Raw genomic sequence first — 15,221 nt, forward strand, 5'->3', positions numbered from 1 at the left:
AGTGCACAGTTAGTTAGAATGTTTACTTCCTTTTTATTCATGTCTTTATTTTTGAAAACAACATAATAGGATTACAGAATCAGGAAGTTGTTATCTGAAGTAAAAAGATGTAAATCATCAAACCACTAGATATTACACATTAAAAATAACTCAATGGAACTTTAAATATTTTAATTGATTTAAATGAAGTGTAGAATGTCACACAGCATGACATGTCAACTACCCGTGTGTTTGTTTGTACAGGTATGGTTATACTATCAAGGAAAATATCATTTAACCTGATATTTAAACAATGAATAAATAAACTTGTGAGTGTGTGTATTATTAACATGCACAAGGCAGGCTGTGGTCACTGGCGTGTGTGCTCTGCTGATTAATCATTGTGCTGCTCCGTGCAGTGTGTGTGAGGGAGAGAGAGAGGGATGTGTATGTGTGTAGACTAGCCCTTTTATTTCATAAATGTATGTGTAGATTAACACTTTGTGCTCATTCACAATATACATGACGTTGTGTATGATGTTCTTATGAATTCTTCACTTCCTCTGGTCTTTTCTATTTTGCAAGAAGGCAGTAGCATCTGTGTGTGGGTTAAACTGTGCAAGTATGAAGGCATGAGAGTGTGTATCGATCTCACTGCATCTTTTGGTCTGTGTGAGCAGGTGACTGTATGTATTTGCAGATGTGACCTCTGTGTGAGCGTGTGTGTGTGAAGGGGCGGGGCACGTGATGTTTACCAGACAGATGTCTGTGATGAATTGATAATGGAGAACAGTGTTGTGGCTTTGAATGCTAAACTTCTAGTCTGCAGAGGGAGGGACCTGCCCTTTCCACTGCAGTGTGTGTGTGTGTGTCAGCAGCTTGGACAGCTAGCCGCACTCTTGAGCAGCCTAGGCTCTTAACAGGATTTTACCCTTGTTTATTACCCTCCGCTATTTATTACTCAATCCTATCTCATCCTTTTCAGGAAAAATTGGGCTGACAGTCTTCTGTCCTTCGGTGCATCATTCCTCAACCAATCACAATCTCCAATCAGTCACCAATCAGTCTCTTTCTCTCTATTTGCCTTTCTCACCTATAGTGTCTGTTTTTACTTACTGTGTCTGCTCTCTCTCTCCCTCCGCCTCCCTTCTTCTCAATATTCCCCTCCAGCTCTCTGCCTCTTGTGATTCTCATCTCTCTCCCTCTCTTTTCCCTCACTCTCTCCCTGTTTGCCGCATCTTTGCTCCTCACTCCGTCCTCCTTTCTATCATGCCCACCCTCATCTCTCTCTCACTCTTTTGCAGTCTTCAGTGAGATGACTGTGGTACAGTTTTTTGCGAAAACAGATCAAACTAATTCAATGAGGTCTCACAAAATGTCAGAAAAATGAAAACAAGATTGAAGTTAACATTAAATGGAAATTCATCCTATTTCCCAAATAAATGTTATTGATTATACTGTGATTGATTCATCCATGCATCATGCACATGTTTCTTTATCTTTTTTTTTTTTTTTTTGACTAATTTTTTTTTATCAAAATGTCATATCTTGATCTTCTGCTGGGACAACAGTCTTCTCTCAGGTGACGTATGTCACACTTCTCCAGTCATTTAGTCCACTGAAACCCTGTTTCTTTCCTGTCCTTTTGCAAGATGGCATTTAGCTCAGCCTTTATCCAATCAATATCCATCCATTTTCAGAATCATTCAGTTGAATGTCACAATACAGAAGAACAGATCTTCTACAGATCACGCTACTTTCATTGCATTATGATTTTAAGACATGATTGATCATTAACACTTTGTTTAGCATAATTATTTAAGTTTTCCTAAAAAATTCAAGTGAAATTTATTGATGTAGTGTTTTTAACAAAACACATCCTTTGTTAATATTAATAATGTCTTAATATCTTTATGATTTATTTTGAAAGTATTTTTACATTTAGCAGATTAGAGCTGGCCGATAATATAGTTTACATTTTGTGATGATACAAGAAACCATAACGTTGAGATTTGCTATATATAGTTGTGACGAGTGGGGCGGGGCCGAGGGACATGGGAGCGAGGCCGGTGGAGTGATTGGAGATGAGCTACACCTGTTCGACCCACCGGTCTCGAGGTCCACGGAGGAGATGGAAGGATATAAAACTGGAGCGACGACAGTGAAGGACGAGAGAGGACCAGGCCTGGGCTTTTAGTTGTGTTTTGGTTTTTATTTGTGCGCACCAGTCGTCCGTGAGGGGCTGGTGCGCTGTTTTGTGTTTGTTTTGTAATTAAAGTTTCATTTTGATTGTTCGCCGGTTCCCGCCTCCTTCTTCCCGACGATTAGGAAGGTTATATCATAACAGTGGTGCCGAAGCCTGGGAGAAGGAGGGACGCGCTGCTGAAGATCCCTCGCCGCTGTGGTGAATCCGCGGTGCCAACGAGCAGGCGAGGAGTGTGCCGCCATGGACGCTCGAGGCGGTGGGCTGGAGCGAGTTGCCGGGGACGGGCGAGCTCGCTGCCGACCGCCCGCTATCTGGAGGGGCGGCTGCCGTCCGTGAGGGAGCGGAGGAGTCTGCGCCATTCGCCAGGTGGCCGGAGCCTGCTGCCATCCGCCGGAACGGGGAGGAGCAGGGAACGGGGGACTCCTGCCGGCTGCCCAAAACCGGAGGAGCCGTCGCCGTCCACTCGGCGGACGGCACGACACTCCTCCGCCGCCCGGTGGACGGCGACGGCTCCTCCGGTCTCTCCACATCGTGGGCGGCCGGTAGCGAGCTCGCCCGTCCCCGGCAACTCGCTCCAGCCCACCGCCTCGAGCGTCCATGGCGGCACACTCCTCGCCTGCTCGTTGGCACCGCTGATTCACCATAGCGGCGAGGGACCTTCTCCCGGGTTTCGGCACCACTGTAATGGATTAAACTTCCTAATCGTCGGGAAGAAGGAGGCGGGAACCGGCGGACAATCAAATAACATTTTAATTACAAAAATAAACACAAAACAGCGCACAAGCCCCTCACGGACGAGGCGCACAAAATAAAACCAAAACACAACTAAAATCCCAGGCCTGGTCCTCTCTCGTCCTTCACTGTCGTCGCTCCAGTTTTATATCCTTCCATCTCCTCCGTGGGCCTCGAGACCGGTGGGTCGAACAAGTGTAGCTCATCTCCTATCACTCCACCGGCCTCGCTCCCATGTCCCTCGGCCCCGCCCCACTCGTCACAATAGTCAAAGTCAATGTCACCTTTATTTATATAGTGCTTTAAACAAAATACATTGCGTCAAAGCAACTGAACAACATTCATTAGGAAAACAGTGTCAATAATGCAAAAATGATAGTTAAAGGCAGTTCATCATTGAATTCAGTGATGTCATCTCTGTTCAGTTAAATAGTGTCTGTGCATTTATTTGCAATCAAGTCAACGATATCGCTGTAGATGAAGTGACCCCAACTAAGCAAGCCAGAGGCGACAGCGGCAAGGAACCGAAACTCCATCAGTGACAGAATGGAGAAAAAAACCATGGGAGAAACCAGGCTCAGTTGGGGGGCCAGTTCTCCTCTGACCAGACGAAACCAGTAGTTCAATTCCAGGTTGCAGCAAAGTCAGATTGTGCAGAAGAATCATCTGTTTCCTGTGGTCTTGTCCTGGTGCTCCTCTGAGACAAGGTCTTTACAGGGGATCTGTATCTGGGGCTCTAGTTGTCCTGGTCTCCGCTGTCTTTTAGGGATGTAGAGGTCCTTTCTAGGTGCTGATCAAGCATCTGGTCTGGATACGTACTGGATCCGGGTGACTGCAGTGACCCTCTGATTTGGACACAGACTGGATCTGGTGGCCACGGTGACCTCGGAACAAGAGAGAAACAGACAAATATTAGCGTAGATGCCATTCTTCTAATGATGTAGCAAGTACATAGGGTGTTATGGGAAGTGTTTCTGGTTCCGGTTTACCTAATTAATGCAGCCTAAAAATCCTTTAACGGATTTGGATATTAAAAGCATATTAGTATGTTATGTGTATGCCAGGTTAAAGAGATGGGTCTTTAATCTAGATTTAAACTGCAAGAGTGTGTCTGCCTCCTGAACAATGTTAGGTAGGTTATTCCAGAGTTTAGGCGCCAAATAGGAAAATGATCTGCCGCCCGCAGTTGATTTTGATATTCTAGGTATTATCAAATTGCCTGAGTTTTGAGAACGTAGCGGACGTAGAGGATTATAATGTAAAAGGAGCTCATTCAAATACTGAGGTGCAAAACCATTCAGGGCTTTATAAGTAATAAGCAATATTTTAAAATCTATACGATGCTTGATAGGGAGCCAGTGCAGTGTTGACAGGACCGGGCTAATATGGTCATACTTCCTGGTTCTGGTAAGAACTCTTGCTGCTGCATTTTGGACTAGCTGTAGTTTGTTTACTAAGCGTGCAGAACAACCACCCAATAAAGCATTACAATAATCTAACCTTGAGGTCATAAATGCATGGATTAACATTTCAGCATTTGACATTGAGAGTATATGCCGTAATTTAGTTTTATTTTTGAGATGGAAAAATGCAGTTTTACAAATGCTAGAAACGTGGCTTTCTAAGGAAAGATTGCGATCAAATAGCACACCTAGGTTCCTAACTGATGACGAAGACAGAGCAACCATCAAGTCTTACACAGTGTTCTAGGTTATTACAAGCGGAGTTTTTAGGTCCTATAATTAACACCTCTGTTTTTTCGGAATTTAGCAGTAAGAAATTACTCGTCATCCAGTTTTTTATATCGACTATGCAATCCATTAGTTTTTCAAATTGGTGTGTTTCACCGGGCTGCGAAGAAATATAGAGCTGAGTATCATCAGCATAACAGTGAAAGCTAACACCATGTTTCCTGATGATATCTCCCAAGGGTAACATATAAAGCGTGAAGAGTAGCGGCCCTAGTACTGAGCCTTGAGGTACTCCATACTGCACTTGTGATCGATAGGATACATCTTCATTCACTGCTACGAACTGATGGCGGTCATATAAGTACGATTTAAACCATGCTAATGCACTTCCACTAATGCCAACAAAGTGTTCAAGTCTATGCAAAAGAATGTTGTGGCCAATTGTGTCAAACGCAGAACTAAGATCCAATAAAACTAATAGAGAGATACACCAACGATCAGATGATATGAGCAGATCATTTCTAACTCTAAGGAGAGCAGTCTCAGTACTATGATACGGTCTAAATCCTGACTGGAAATCCTCACATATACCATTTTTCTCTAAGAAGGAATATAATTGTGAGGATACCACCTTTTCTAGTATCTTGGACAGAAAAGGGAGATTCGAGATTGGTCTATAATTAACTAGTTCTTTGGGATCAAGTTGTGGTTTTTTGATGAGAGGCTTAATAACAGCCAGTTTTAAGGTTTTGGGGACATATCCTAATGACAATGAGGAATTAATAATAGTCAGAAGAGGATCTATGACTTCTGGAAGCACCTCTTTTAGGAGCTTAGATGGTATAGGGTCTAACATACATGTTGTTGGTTTCGATGATTTAACAAGTTTATACAATTCTTCCTCTCCTATGGTAGAGAATGAGTGGAACTGTTCCTCAGGGGGTCTATAGTGCACTGTCTGATGTGATACTGTAGCTGACGGCTGAATGGTTGCAATTTTATCTCTAATAGTATCGATTTTAGAAGTAAAGTAGTTCATAAAGTCATTACTGCTGTGGTGTTGGGAAATGTCAACACTTGTTGAGGCTTTATTTTTCGTTAATTTAGCCACTGTATTGAATAAATACCTGGGGTTATGTTTGTTTTCTTCTAAAAGAGAAGAAAAGTAATCGGATCTAGCAGTTTTTAATGCTTTTCTGTAGGATATGTTACTTTCCCGCCAAGCAATACGAAATACCTCTAGTTTTGTTTTCCTCCAGCTGCGCTCCATTTTTCGGGCTGCTCTCTTTAGGGTGCGAGTATGCTCATTATACCATGGTGTCAAACTGTTTTCCTTAACCTTCCTTAAGCGTAAAGGAGCAACTTTATTTAAAGTGCTAGAAAAGAGAAAGTCCATAGTTTCTGTTACATCATCAAGTTGTTCTGAGGTTTTGGATATGCTAAGGAATTTGGTTACATCAGGAAGATAACTTAAAAAGCAGTCTTTTGTGCTAGAAGTGATGGTTCTTCCATACTTGTAACAAGAAGTAGAATTTACAATTTTGGCTATATGAAGTTTGCACAGAACTAAATAATGATCTGAGATATCATCACTTGGCTGAATAATTTCAACACCATCAACATCAATTCCATGTGACAGTATTAAATCTAGAGTATGATTTCGACAATGAGTAGGTCCTGAAACGTGTTGTCTTACCCCAATAGAGTTCAGAATGTCTATAAATGCTGATCCCAATGCATCTTTTTCATTATCAACATGGATATTAAAATCACCAACTATTAAAACTTTATCTGCAGCCAGAACTAACTCGGATGTAAAATCACCAAACTCTTTAATAAAGTCTGTATGGTGCCCTGGTGGCCTGTATACAGTAGCCAGTACAAACATAACAGGGGATTTATCATTAACATTTGTTTCTCTGGATAATGTTATATGAAGCACAATTACTTCAAACGAGTTATACTTGAAACCCGCCCTCTGAGAAATCCTGAAAACATTGTTATAAATTGAAGCAACACCTCCACCTTTGCCTTTTAGACGTGGCTCATGTTTATAACATTGATCTTGGGAGGTGAACTCATTTAAAATAATGTAATCATCAGGTTTTAACCAGGTTTCTGTCAAACAGAGTACATCTATATTATAACATATATATAACATATATTGCTTTTCATGTAAATATATAGTGTATATTCGGATAAAGTTGGATACATATTTGTATATCCAATTTTATATAAGGAGCTGGGTGAAGTTAAACAAGCAGTTGAGTTTTGATTTAGAAGGAATTAAACTGAAGAACTGTTTTTGTCCATACAAGGAAACCAAACATCACTGAAACCCCTTGACTTTATTTACGGACAAAAAAAATGTTTTCATAATATCTCCTTTTTGTTCCACAGAAGAAAGCCACACAGGTCATACAGCATTTCCATATTTGGGTGAACTATCCCTTTTTCCCTATAATGTGACTCATTTTTGTTTGGTTTGGTTGCCATAAAATGTGGTTATTTTTTCAAATTCTTGGGAAGAAGACCGATGGTTTGATGACGGTTATAGTATGGCATGAGAAAAGGTTTTTTCGTGTGCACAGGGTCTCTCCTCGTTCACCCCTCTCTCTATGTGTTTCTCTTTTCCTCTCCAACTGCAGCAGCTCCACCTCTCCTCAGAATCACTCAGCGGTGATAAAACATCCACCTCCCTTTCTCTCTCTCTCTCGCTCCACTCCTCTACTTCTAGCATTCTAGCATTCCCTACATCCATACATTCAGCCTTCCCTGGCTCTCAATGAAATGAGCACAGAGCCTGTATTCTGACTGGCTGGAATAGAACTGGATTGGGCGCATGCTCTCTCTTTCTTTCACACACTCACACACACACACACATGCGCACCCTTACACACTCACGTTCACACAAACAAACAGACTCAGTCCCACAGACTGCTCTGTGTCACATGTATGCGCCGCCGCGCTCACACACATAGACGCTCCAACACACTCTCGGTCATTGTCAATTCGGTGGCTTCAACCTTGGGATGAGGTGATGTTTTGGGACAGGAAACATGGAGCAATGGGTAATTCCCAACGCCGGGCCAAAGGGAGGCATAAAACCAAGGGGGCAACAGGTAAAGAGCACACACATACCTAGACGTGTGCAGGAATTTATCACACACGGATGCTTGCACTATATCACACTCCACAATGCCACAGTCTTATTTCACCCTCAGTTCAGGTGTTGTACATGACATGTCATCTTGTGTGTGTTTATATGCGCACGTGTGAGAGGATATCAATTTCAGTGACTGGTTTCATTTGGCTAATCAGTGTCATGGTCACCGCTGGGTTTAAAATCACTGTTTGCTCTCTCTTTATCGCTGTGAGCCCTTTGAAACCTCTTGCGCTTTCTTCCCTTTATCCAAAAAAGACTGAAAAGGAAAGGACCAAAGAAGTGACAAGCCTTAACCGTGTACTCATGATGACAGCCGGAATCGGAGGGGATCAGAGAGAATGAGGAACAAAATAAAAGATGAGAGGAGAGGGGAAAGCGGTGGTGGGAAATAGATTGGGAGGAGAGAGGTTTAAGACAGCAGTTTGAGAAGATGATCAGGATGGGGAGATGAGAGAGACAGAGGGAGGAGGGAAGTGTGGAGATGGGGAGCTGTCATTCTGTCTGTTATCTGTGAATTAGAGAGGACACACACTAAACGGGTACAAGCAAACATACGTCTTATTTAACACTATCACACTCTCTCAAGCATCTCCTAGATAAGAGAATGCAGATGAATTCCAGTGCTTTACAGACATACATTCACATCTTAAGTAGAGATGACCATATCCCTGCTGAGCCTGTATGGTGTTTAAAACAAGGAAGCTTTTTTTTTTTTTCAAGGTTGGCTTTTTAAATGTTGCTTGGCTGGTTTCTCATTCAGAATCCACTTCGGAGCGTATTTTGTCATTTTCCTGAATCTGTCCGATTCCAATTCTGGTTCTTATTTCTGATTCTGAACCCAGCATTAATATTGGCATAAATTTTACTGGATGGTTTTGAATCAGTGTAGTGTTAGAGTTCAGATGTTTTTGTGTGTGTGTGTGTGTTTTTTTTTTGTTCCTGTTTGTTTTTTAACCAGTGATTTGGAATAAAGTGATTCCATTTTCATTTTTATTCTGAAGGTTATTATTTTTTTTTCCAGACTAGTACACCACAGCTGTGAGAGTTTTTCAGAGCACTGGATGGTTTTAAAGAAGTGATTTAGAATAAAGGGATGTGTTTGTAATTCTTATTTTGAATCTTATTTTATTTCTGAACCCAATTCGGAATCTCAATCTGGAGCCAGTGTTCACTGTAAACTGTTATATCAGCGTAATGAAATGATCTGAATCTGAATCACTGGAAGATTCTTGTTCCATTGTCCACCATGCAGTGCATTTCAGAATCTGTAATGTGGAATGAAGTGATCGTATTGTATTTCTGATTGTGATTCATGCCATTAGCTTTGAGTGTGGAGTCTGCTGTAAATCAAGTTATTGATGGTTGAGCACAGCTCTAGCATTCAAATATTCAAATGCAAACAACTAGGGATGTATTTGTGTGTTTGTGTAATTTCTGGAGTGCACAGTGCTCTGTACGCACATTGATTTCTATACACACATTGTTTTCATTCATACTTTTCTCGCTCAGTTTGACGTCATGCTCTCAGAGAAGGGCCGTACCTCGACATGAACAGAGAGAGAGAGAGAGAGAGAGAGCTGTGAGTTGCTGTGTGAGACCATGCAGCTGTTGTCATGGCAACGGACAGGTGGTATTGCCAGTCAATTGAAAGCCTGTTCAATGCTGCCTGTATGTGTGTGTATGTATGTGTGTGTGTGTGTGTGTGTGTGTGTGTCTACGTTCCCACACTGCATCAGAGTTCCTGTGTCAACCTTTGAGATGTCTTAGTTTTCCGCCCCTCACTGAACTACATATAAGTGATCTTCAATATATTTAACAGAAATTGTCAACATTCAAGCAGAAGATCAGTAAGACATGCCTGATGTTCTTAACAGAAGTGTGTGAAAACACTTCAAACCTGTATCTGACCAGTACAACATGTGCCATACTTGAAAGAGTCTTATACTCACCACTGGTTAGTGGCTCTGTTTGTTTCGTACAAAAACACACATACTGTATAAGTGGTGTGAATATTTGAGTTTATATGTGAGATAGTGATCCTAATCTGTGTGCCTTTGACCTTGGATGTTACAAGCAGTTTGGGAACATAAATGCAACTGCTGGTTTGATGGCAGTCATATAATGAAACTTTCTGCATCATATTATGTATTAGTTATCTGTTAATGTGTATTTGCAAAATTTTAACCACTCAACATTCACCTTGCCATTTTACCAATCTTAAATCATAATATGTTCAGGGTCTAAAATTCTCTCCTCATTGCTACACCTGCCAATGGGGAATGAACTGCGAAGGTGAACCCACCCAACATTTTTGTCCTTTTACACAGTCATATTATTTTTTTTTAATAGGCACCTCATTGTGTCAGTCTCGATCCACTCTCACTGAAGCAGCACCTGTCAAAAAAAAAGAAGAAACACATTAAGGTTTTGTTATTTTAGATTTGGTATTGAATTTGAGAGATATACTATATCACATTCACTATTCCAAAGGTTGGAAGTAAGATTCGAAATATTTTTGAAAGAATATTTTATGGTCACCAAGACTGCCTTTTTTTTTGATAAAAAAATACCAGTAATATTGTGAAATATTACTAATTAAAATAACAGTTTTCTATTATAATATTTTGTGATGGCAAAACTGAATTTTACTCCAGTCTTCAGTGTCAGATGATCCTTCAGACATCATTTTAATATTATGCAGTTGTGGTGCTTATTTTATCAATGTTGAAAACAATTGTACTGCATAATATTTCTGTGGAAACTGTGATATATTTTTGGATGTTGCTTGGCAAAATGCTTTTTGGACACTGCTAAGTGTTTTGCTTGAGTGGTTGGTTAATGTTCAGTGTGGTTGTGTCCTTTTGGACTTTGTGCTCTTTATTGCTGCTCTGATCGCCTGTGAGCATTTCCAGACGTCTCATTGGCTGTTTTGCTGTCACCTCCAGCAGACAGGAAGGCACTCGTGAGCATGGGAAGGAAAAAGCAGTGCTGCGTTGACAATAGAGTGGGGAGGGGGACAACCTAAAACACTGAGTTCTCATGTATCCCGCCTCTCTCTCTCCTTCCCTCCCTCCCACTTTCACCCAGTGCCTCACTCCCATCTCAGATTTTGGTCACTCTAGAGGTCTGTGCCACTAGACATTTTCTTTTATAACTCTCCCTCCATCTATGGATGTTATTATGGAGAGGCTAGATGTCTTCAGAGGAAAAACAGGTAGGGTTAGCAATCCTGTATGTCATGACTGGAGCAGAGTGTGTAACAGGATCATTTCTGAAATATTTTAAAACTCAGAGACCTTCCGTGACTGCTGGAAGTATAAAAACGCTCTATAGAGAGCTATTGAGGTCAGACAGTAATGCAGGAGGACGTCTGTCAGAGGGTTTCTCTGAGATGGGAGATCATCTTCTCTCCTGAAGCAGGATTTGTGAGTTTACGCTGTCAGCATTTGTGTTGTAAAGGTTGTAGTCTGTCATATTTAATAATGAGCTTGAGATTTGAGAGTGTATGCTTTTAGTCTGCATTGAATAAGTCTGTTGATGACTTAAAAAAAATATGTTTGGGTTGACAAATTTAATGGGGTTGGTGTAATATGAGTGCTGCACGTTAATGGACTGTTTTGTGTGCCATTGTATGTGTGTGCGCAGCAGTGTGTGTTTACCTTGCTCATGGAATTATAACACACCTCTGCAAAGTGATCCTGGGTCACAGAGATTCATAACAAAGTCTCACACACACAAAACATGCTGAAGCTCAAGACATGGGACTGGTGCCCATTTGCCATTCCAGTTTTCACTCTGCCTTGGGATCATATTTCAGCACTGAATTCCAGCTTAAAGTCCCAGTAACTCGGAATAATGACAATGACACACTCAAATACACAAGGGTAGTTTGAATAAGGACCTGCAAAGATGATAAAGCTGTGCAGTCTGAACACATATATTCATGACAACACACTTATTCTCTGCTCATAGGTTACATGCACTCTTACGGAAGGCTTCCAGAGCTCACTGGCTAATTATGCATGTAAAATAAATGGGAGAGAAAATTAAGCCTCATAGAATTTTTATGCAAACGAGTTTCTAAATGAAGCCTTTGTGTCCAGGCGGCCACACAGCGGGACTGACAGTCTAAATGCCTGAGAGGAAAGAGCTGCAGAGGGTTAAACCAGTATCTGTATGTGTATATGTGTGTGTGTGTGTGTGTGTGTTGCACTTAATTTTTCCAGTGTGTGTTCACACATGGTTTTCTGAGACTTCTGCCAAACCTCTGTCTTTATCAGTCATCTATTGATCCTGCCACTGATAGATACATTCCAGCAAAAGCCAGCTGCTCACAAACTCCTTCTCTCTTTCCTTCTAGTTACATTTTCACACAAACATATTCTTATTTTTATTTGTGACTTACTGTGCTTCTTTGCACATACCTTGTCTTGCATGTGATCTTTCCATTTCTGTCTCTCATTGCACCTTCCCTCCGTCTTGAGCCTGCATACCCTGCAAGAGGCTAGACGAGATGAACCATATTTGAACCATGTATTATACTATTTGACAGAAAAGAATTATATGTTTGATAAAAAGACAAATGAAACTACAAACAAAAACTACACTGCCAGTTTTACAGATATAGACCCATAATTTGAATTCTTACTGGTTTTCATTCTTCTCAGCTTAGTTTTCTTTCCGTTTTTTCAGGTCTGTTGATCAATGACATCATTTTGTGGTCTCTATAGAGGTTTCACTTTTCAAATAAAATATTTCTCAAGTGAGAAGCATGTATAAATAGGTCAAAATAAATGTGTTAATTAACAACTTGGTGTTAAAACCAACAATATAAATTAATAATAATATACATAATAATATAATATACAATAATAATAATAATAATAATAATAATAATAATAATAATAATATACAAAATTTTTATTATAGATTACAATATGTATATTTTTTATGTTTAAGTCTAATGACAATGTAGTTATTATTGTATTAAAAAAAAATCTGGGTAACACTTTACATTAGGGAAGTGCCACAATCTACAGTCATCAGCCCTGTCACAGAAATACATCTCCCTGCATCCCTCCTGGTTCCCACCTGCACTCAGTCAGCTATTACCACACCTGCTGTTGATTATCATCTAATCTAGATGCACATATAAGCACTCCCTTACCTGCCCTCAATGTCTGGTCTTGTTTTGCATGATCCAATCTGAGATTACCTGAATTTTTAACTGTAATACTTACCCTACTATCATCCTGCAATGTTTTCCTGTCATTTCCCTGTCTTTAGTGATGGCAAAAGGAGGTTTCCTGCACCGCTGAGGCTTCCCAGCGCATTGCTTCACCAAAAAGGTTCATTACCAGAAGCTTCATTAAGCATTGCTCACTAGTGACACCTAGAACTGTGCAAAAAAATAGCAGACAAATCAATTAATCCTAAACCAATGACCCGAGAAGACAGTTGTTCATTGCCTGGGTATAAAATAAAATATATATCTTTCTCTGTCTGACTTGACTTTTTCAGAGACAATGGTCACTCACACACACACACACACACACACACACACACACACACAGCTAATTAATAATTAATTAATTGTTGGGACAATGACAGTGTGAACAACAAAAGTGAGACTGTATTGGGTGCAGGGGGAGGGAGTGTAATACAGGAAAAAATAAAATAATTGTTTAGGAATATACTACTTACTGTTGTTTTTAGATTGACCTGCTTATGAAGAGGCTGGCAGCTGAGCTGGGGGTGTATTGGTGGAAGCAGAATGGAGACCAGAACTTCTGATAACAATAGTGCATTCAGATTTCAATCTTGATATCGCTTCTTGCAGTTTCCCTTGATTTAAGAATCCCTGTTTTTTAATCTGGGATCCTATATTGTTAGTATGGTCTTCACACTTATTGATTCTAAATGTACTGTGTTCTCCCTCACCCTCCAGACCAGGTTGTCACCCACCTGCCTTGCTAAATTGGAATTGAGGCCTAATAACTCCCTGGTTACAGCATTATTAAGCATCTTCATGATAGCTATCACTTTGGAGGCAGACACCCTTTTTTCCTCAGAAAGCTCTACTGTAACCTGGTGGAAATGGGCAGGGACATGTAAAGCATCTTGGCGGCCTCAAACTCCAGGGCAGTAGGAGGAGTGATGTCGGTCCTTAGAGAGGCCAGGGCTGCCTTACATATTGTAAGTGTTGTTCCAGCGAGTGTCCACTTCAATAATGAGAACTTCAGAACTGGTCTCCCCATCTGCTCTTGTACTTGTGCCAGTGTCTCTTTTGCTGTAGTGCTGGTTTAGGAATAGGTAACAAGTTTCCTACAAATTTCATTGTAGCTATTGATGTCATCAAAAGACTTCCACACAATTAGATATTTTGCATGTGCTATGCTTATTTTATGCCTAAGATTCAATGGTCATACAGATGCTATCATATTGGCTGCAGCATCAGTTACCAGGAACTTCACTTTATCAGTGAGATTAGACTTTACCCATTTAGATATTTATAAGAAACTGAAGAAAGCACAAATGTCAGGGCATGACCAATTTTCTCCCGGCCCCAAAAATAGACTCCAGAGGGTTAATGCCCCATTCATCCATGAGCTTGATATGTCCAGTAGCCAAGTTTTCAGCAGTATGGCTCTTAGGGGAATGCTCTACACCTAGTAAAATATTGTAGAGCTTGTCATTGTCATCTATAAAATGGCAAGTTACTGCTAGGTAGGCATCCGTGTTTAGGGATGCCCACATGACAGATTTAAAGGTTACAGCTGTAACTTTCTGCAACGTTCTCTGGCCTTCTCATAGTATTTATGATCAACCATGGCCTTCAAAGCCTGTGGATAAAAAAATAAATGCAATATTTAAGAAACATGCTAAGTTAACATACCTGTTTATCTGTAAAACAATGCTACAGTAAGTTATTCTCCTTTGAAAATCGGTCTCTGTTTTGGTTTGTGAAACCCGCCCACTGCCATTTTATCCAATTGTATTTCAGCACCTCATGTTGCCAGTTGGTGGAAAGCTTATTTAATTTCATTCATCGTCAAGTGCGCTCATTCTTGTTGATGTCATCAATCTGGCAACCTTTGTGTGCATCAAGTCTGAGAAGGAGGAGCCGGGGGTGAAAAAAAAGTCTATAATATTTTGAATTTGGACTGCGAATTTGAATTTCAACCACTCAGTGTCAATCCTACATACAGCACCTTTAAACATACCTTATTGTGAGCAGCTATTTTTTTTTACTCTGAGACCAGAGGATTTCCTCTTTCTTGCTGGCTCCATTACAAGGAAAAGTAAGATGTCACAAAAAAAAAACAAAAAAAAACAATCAATGATGACGATGACGTATTCGACACATGATGACGTTTCATCTGGCACGCCCATTAAATCTCGACACACGCTCCAACGCCTCAGTTCAAATGTTACATAGCTGTCTTCA

General features: G+C 40.6%; 1 protein-coding gene across 6 annotated transcripts in view; it reads left to right on the forward strand.

Moving 5' to 3' along the window:
• LOC132108931 (NHS-like protein 2) overlaps positions 1-15,221 on the forward strand; it is an 82,931-nt gene that overhangs the window by 42,249 nt on the left and 25,461 nt on the right. The window contains exon 1 of one of the 6 annotated variants that reach the window (XM_059515282.1): positions 10,860-10,988. The exons of the other annotated variants lie outside the window; for them this stretch is intronic. Coding sequence (XP_059371265.1) covers positions 10,943-10,988 — 46 coding nt within the window. The 5' untranslated portion in view covers positions 10,860-10,942. Of the gene's footprint in view, positions 1-10,859; positions 10,989-15,221 lie in introns of those variants that run through there. 6 annotated transcript variants of the gene reach the window in all.

Source organism: Carassius carassius, chromosome 2, assembly GCF_963082965.1.
Source record: "Carassius carassius chromosome 2, fCarCar2.1, whole genome shotgun sequence".
In the NCBI taxonomy this organism is placed as follows: Eukaryota; Metazoa; Chordata; class Actinopteri; order Cypriniformes; family Cyprinidae; genus Carassius; species Carassius carassius.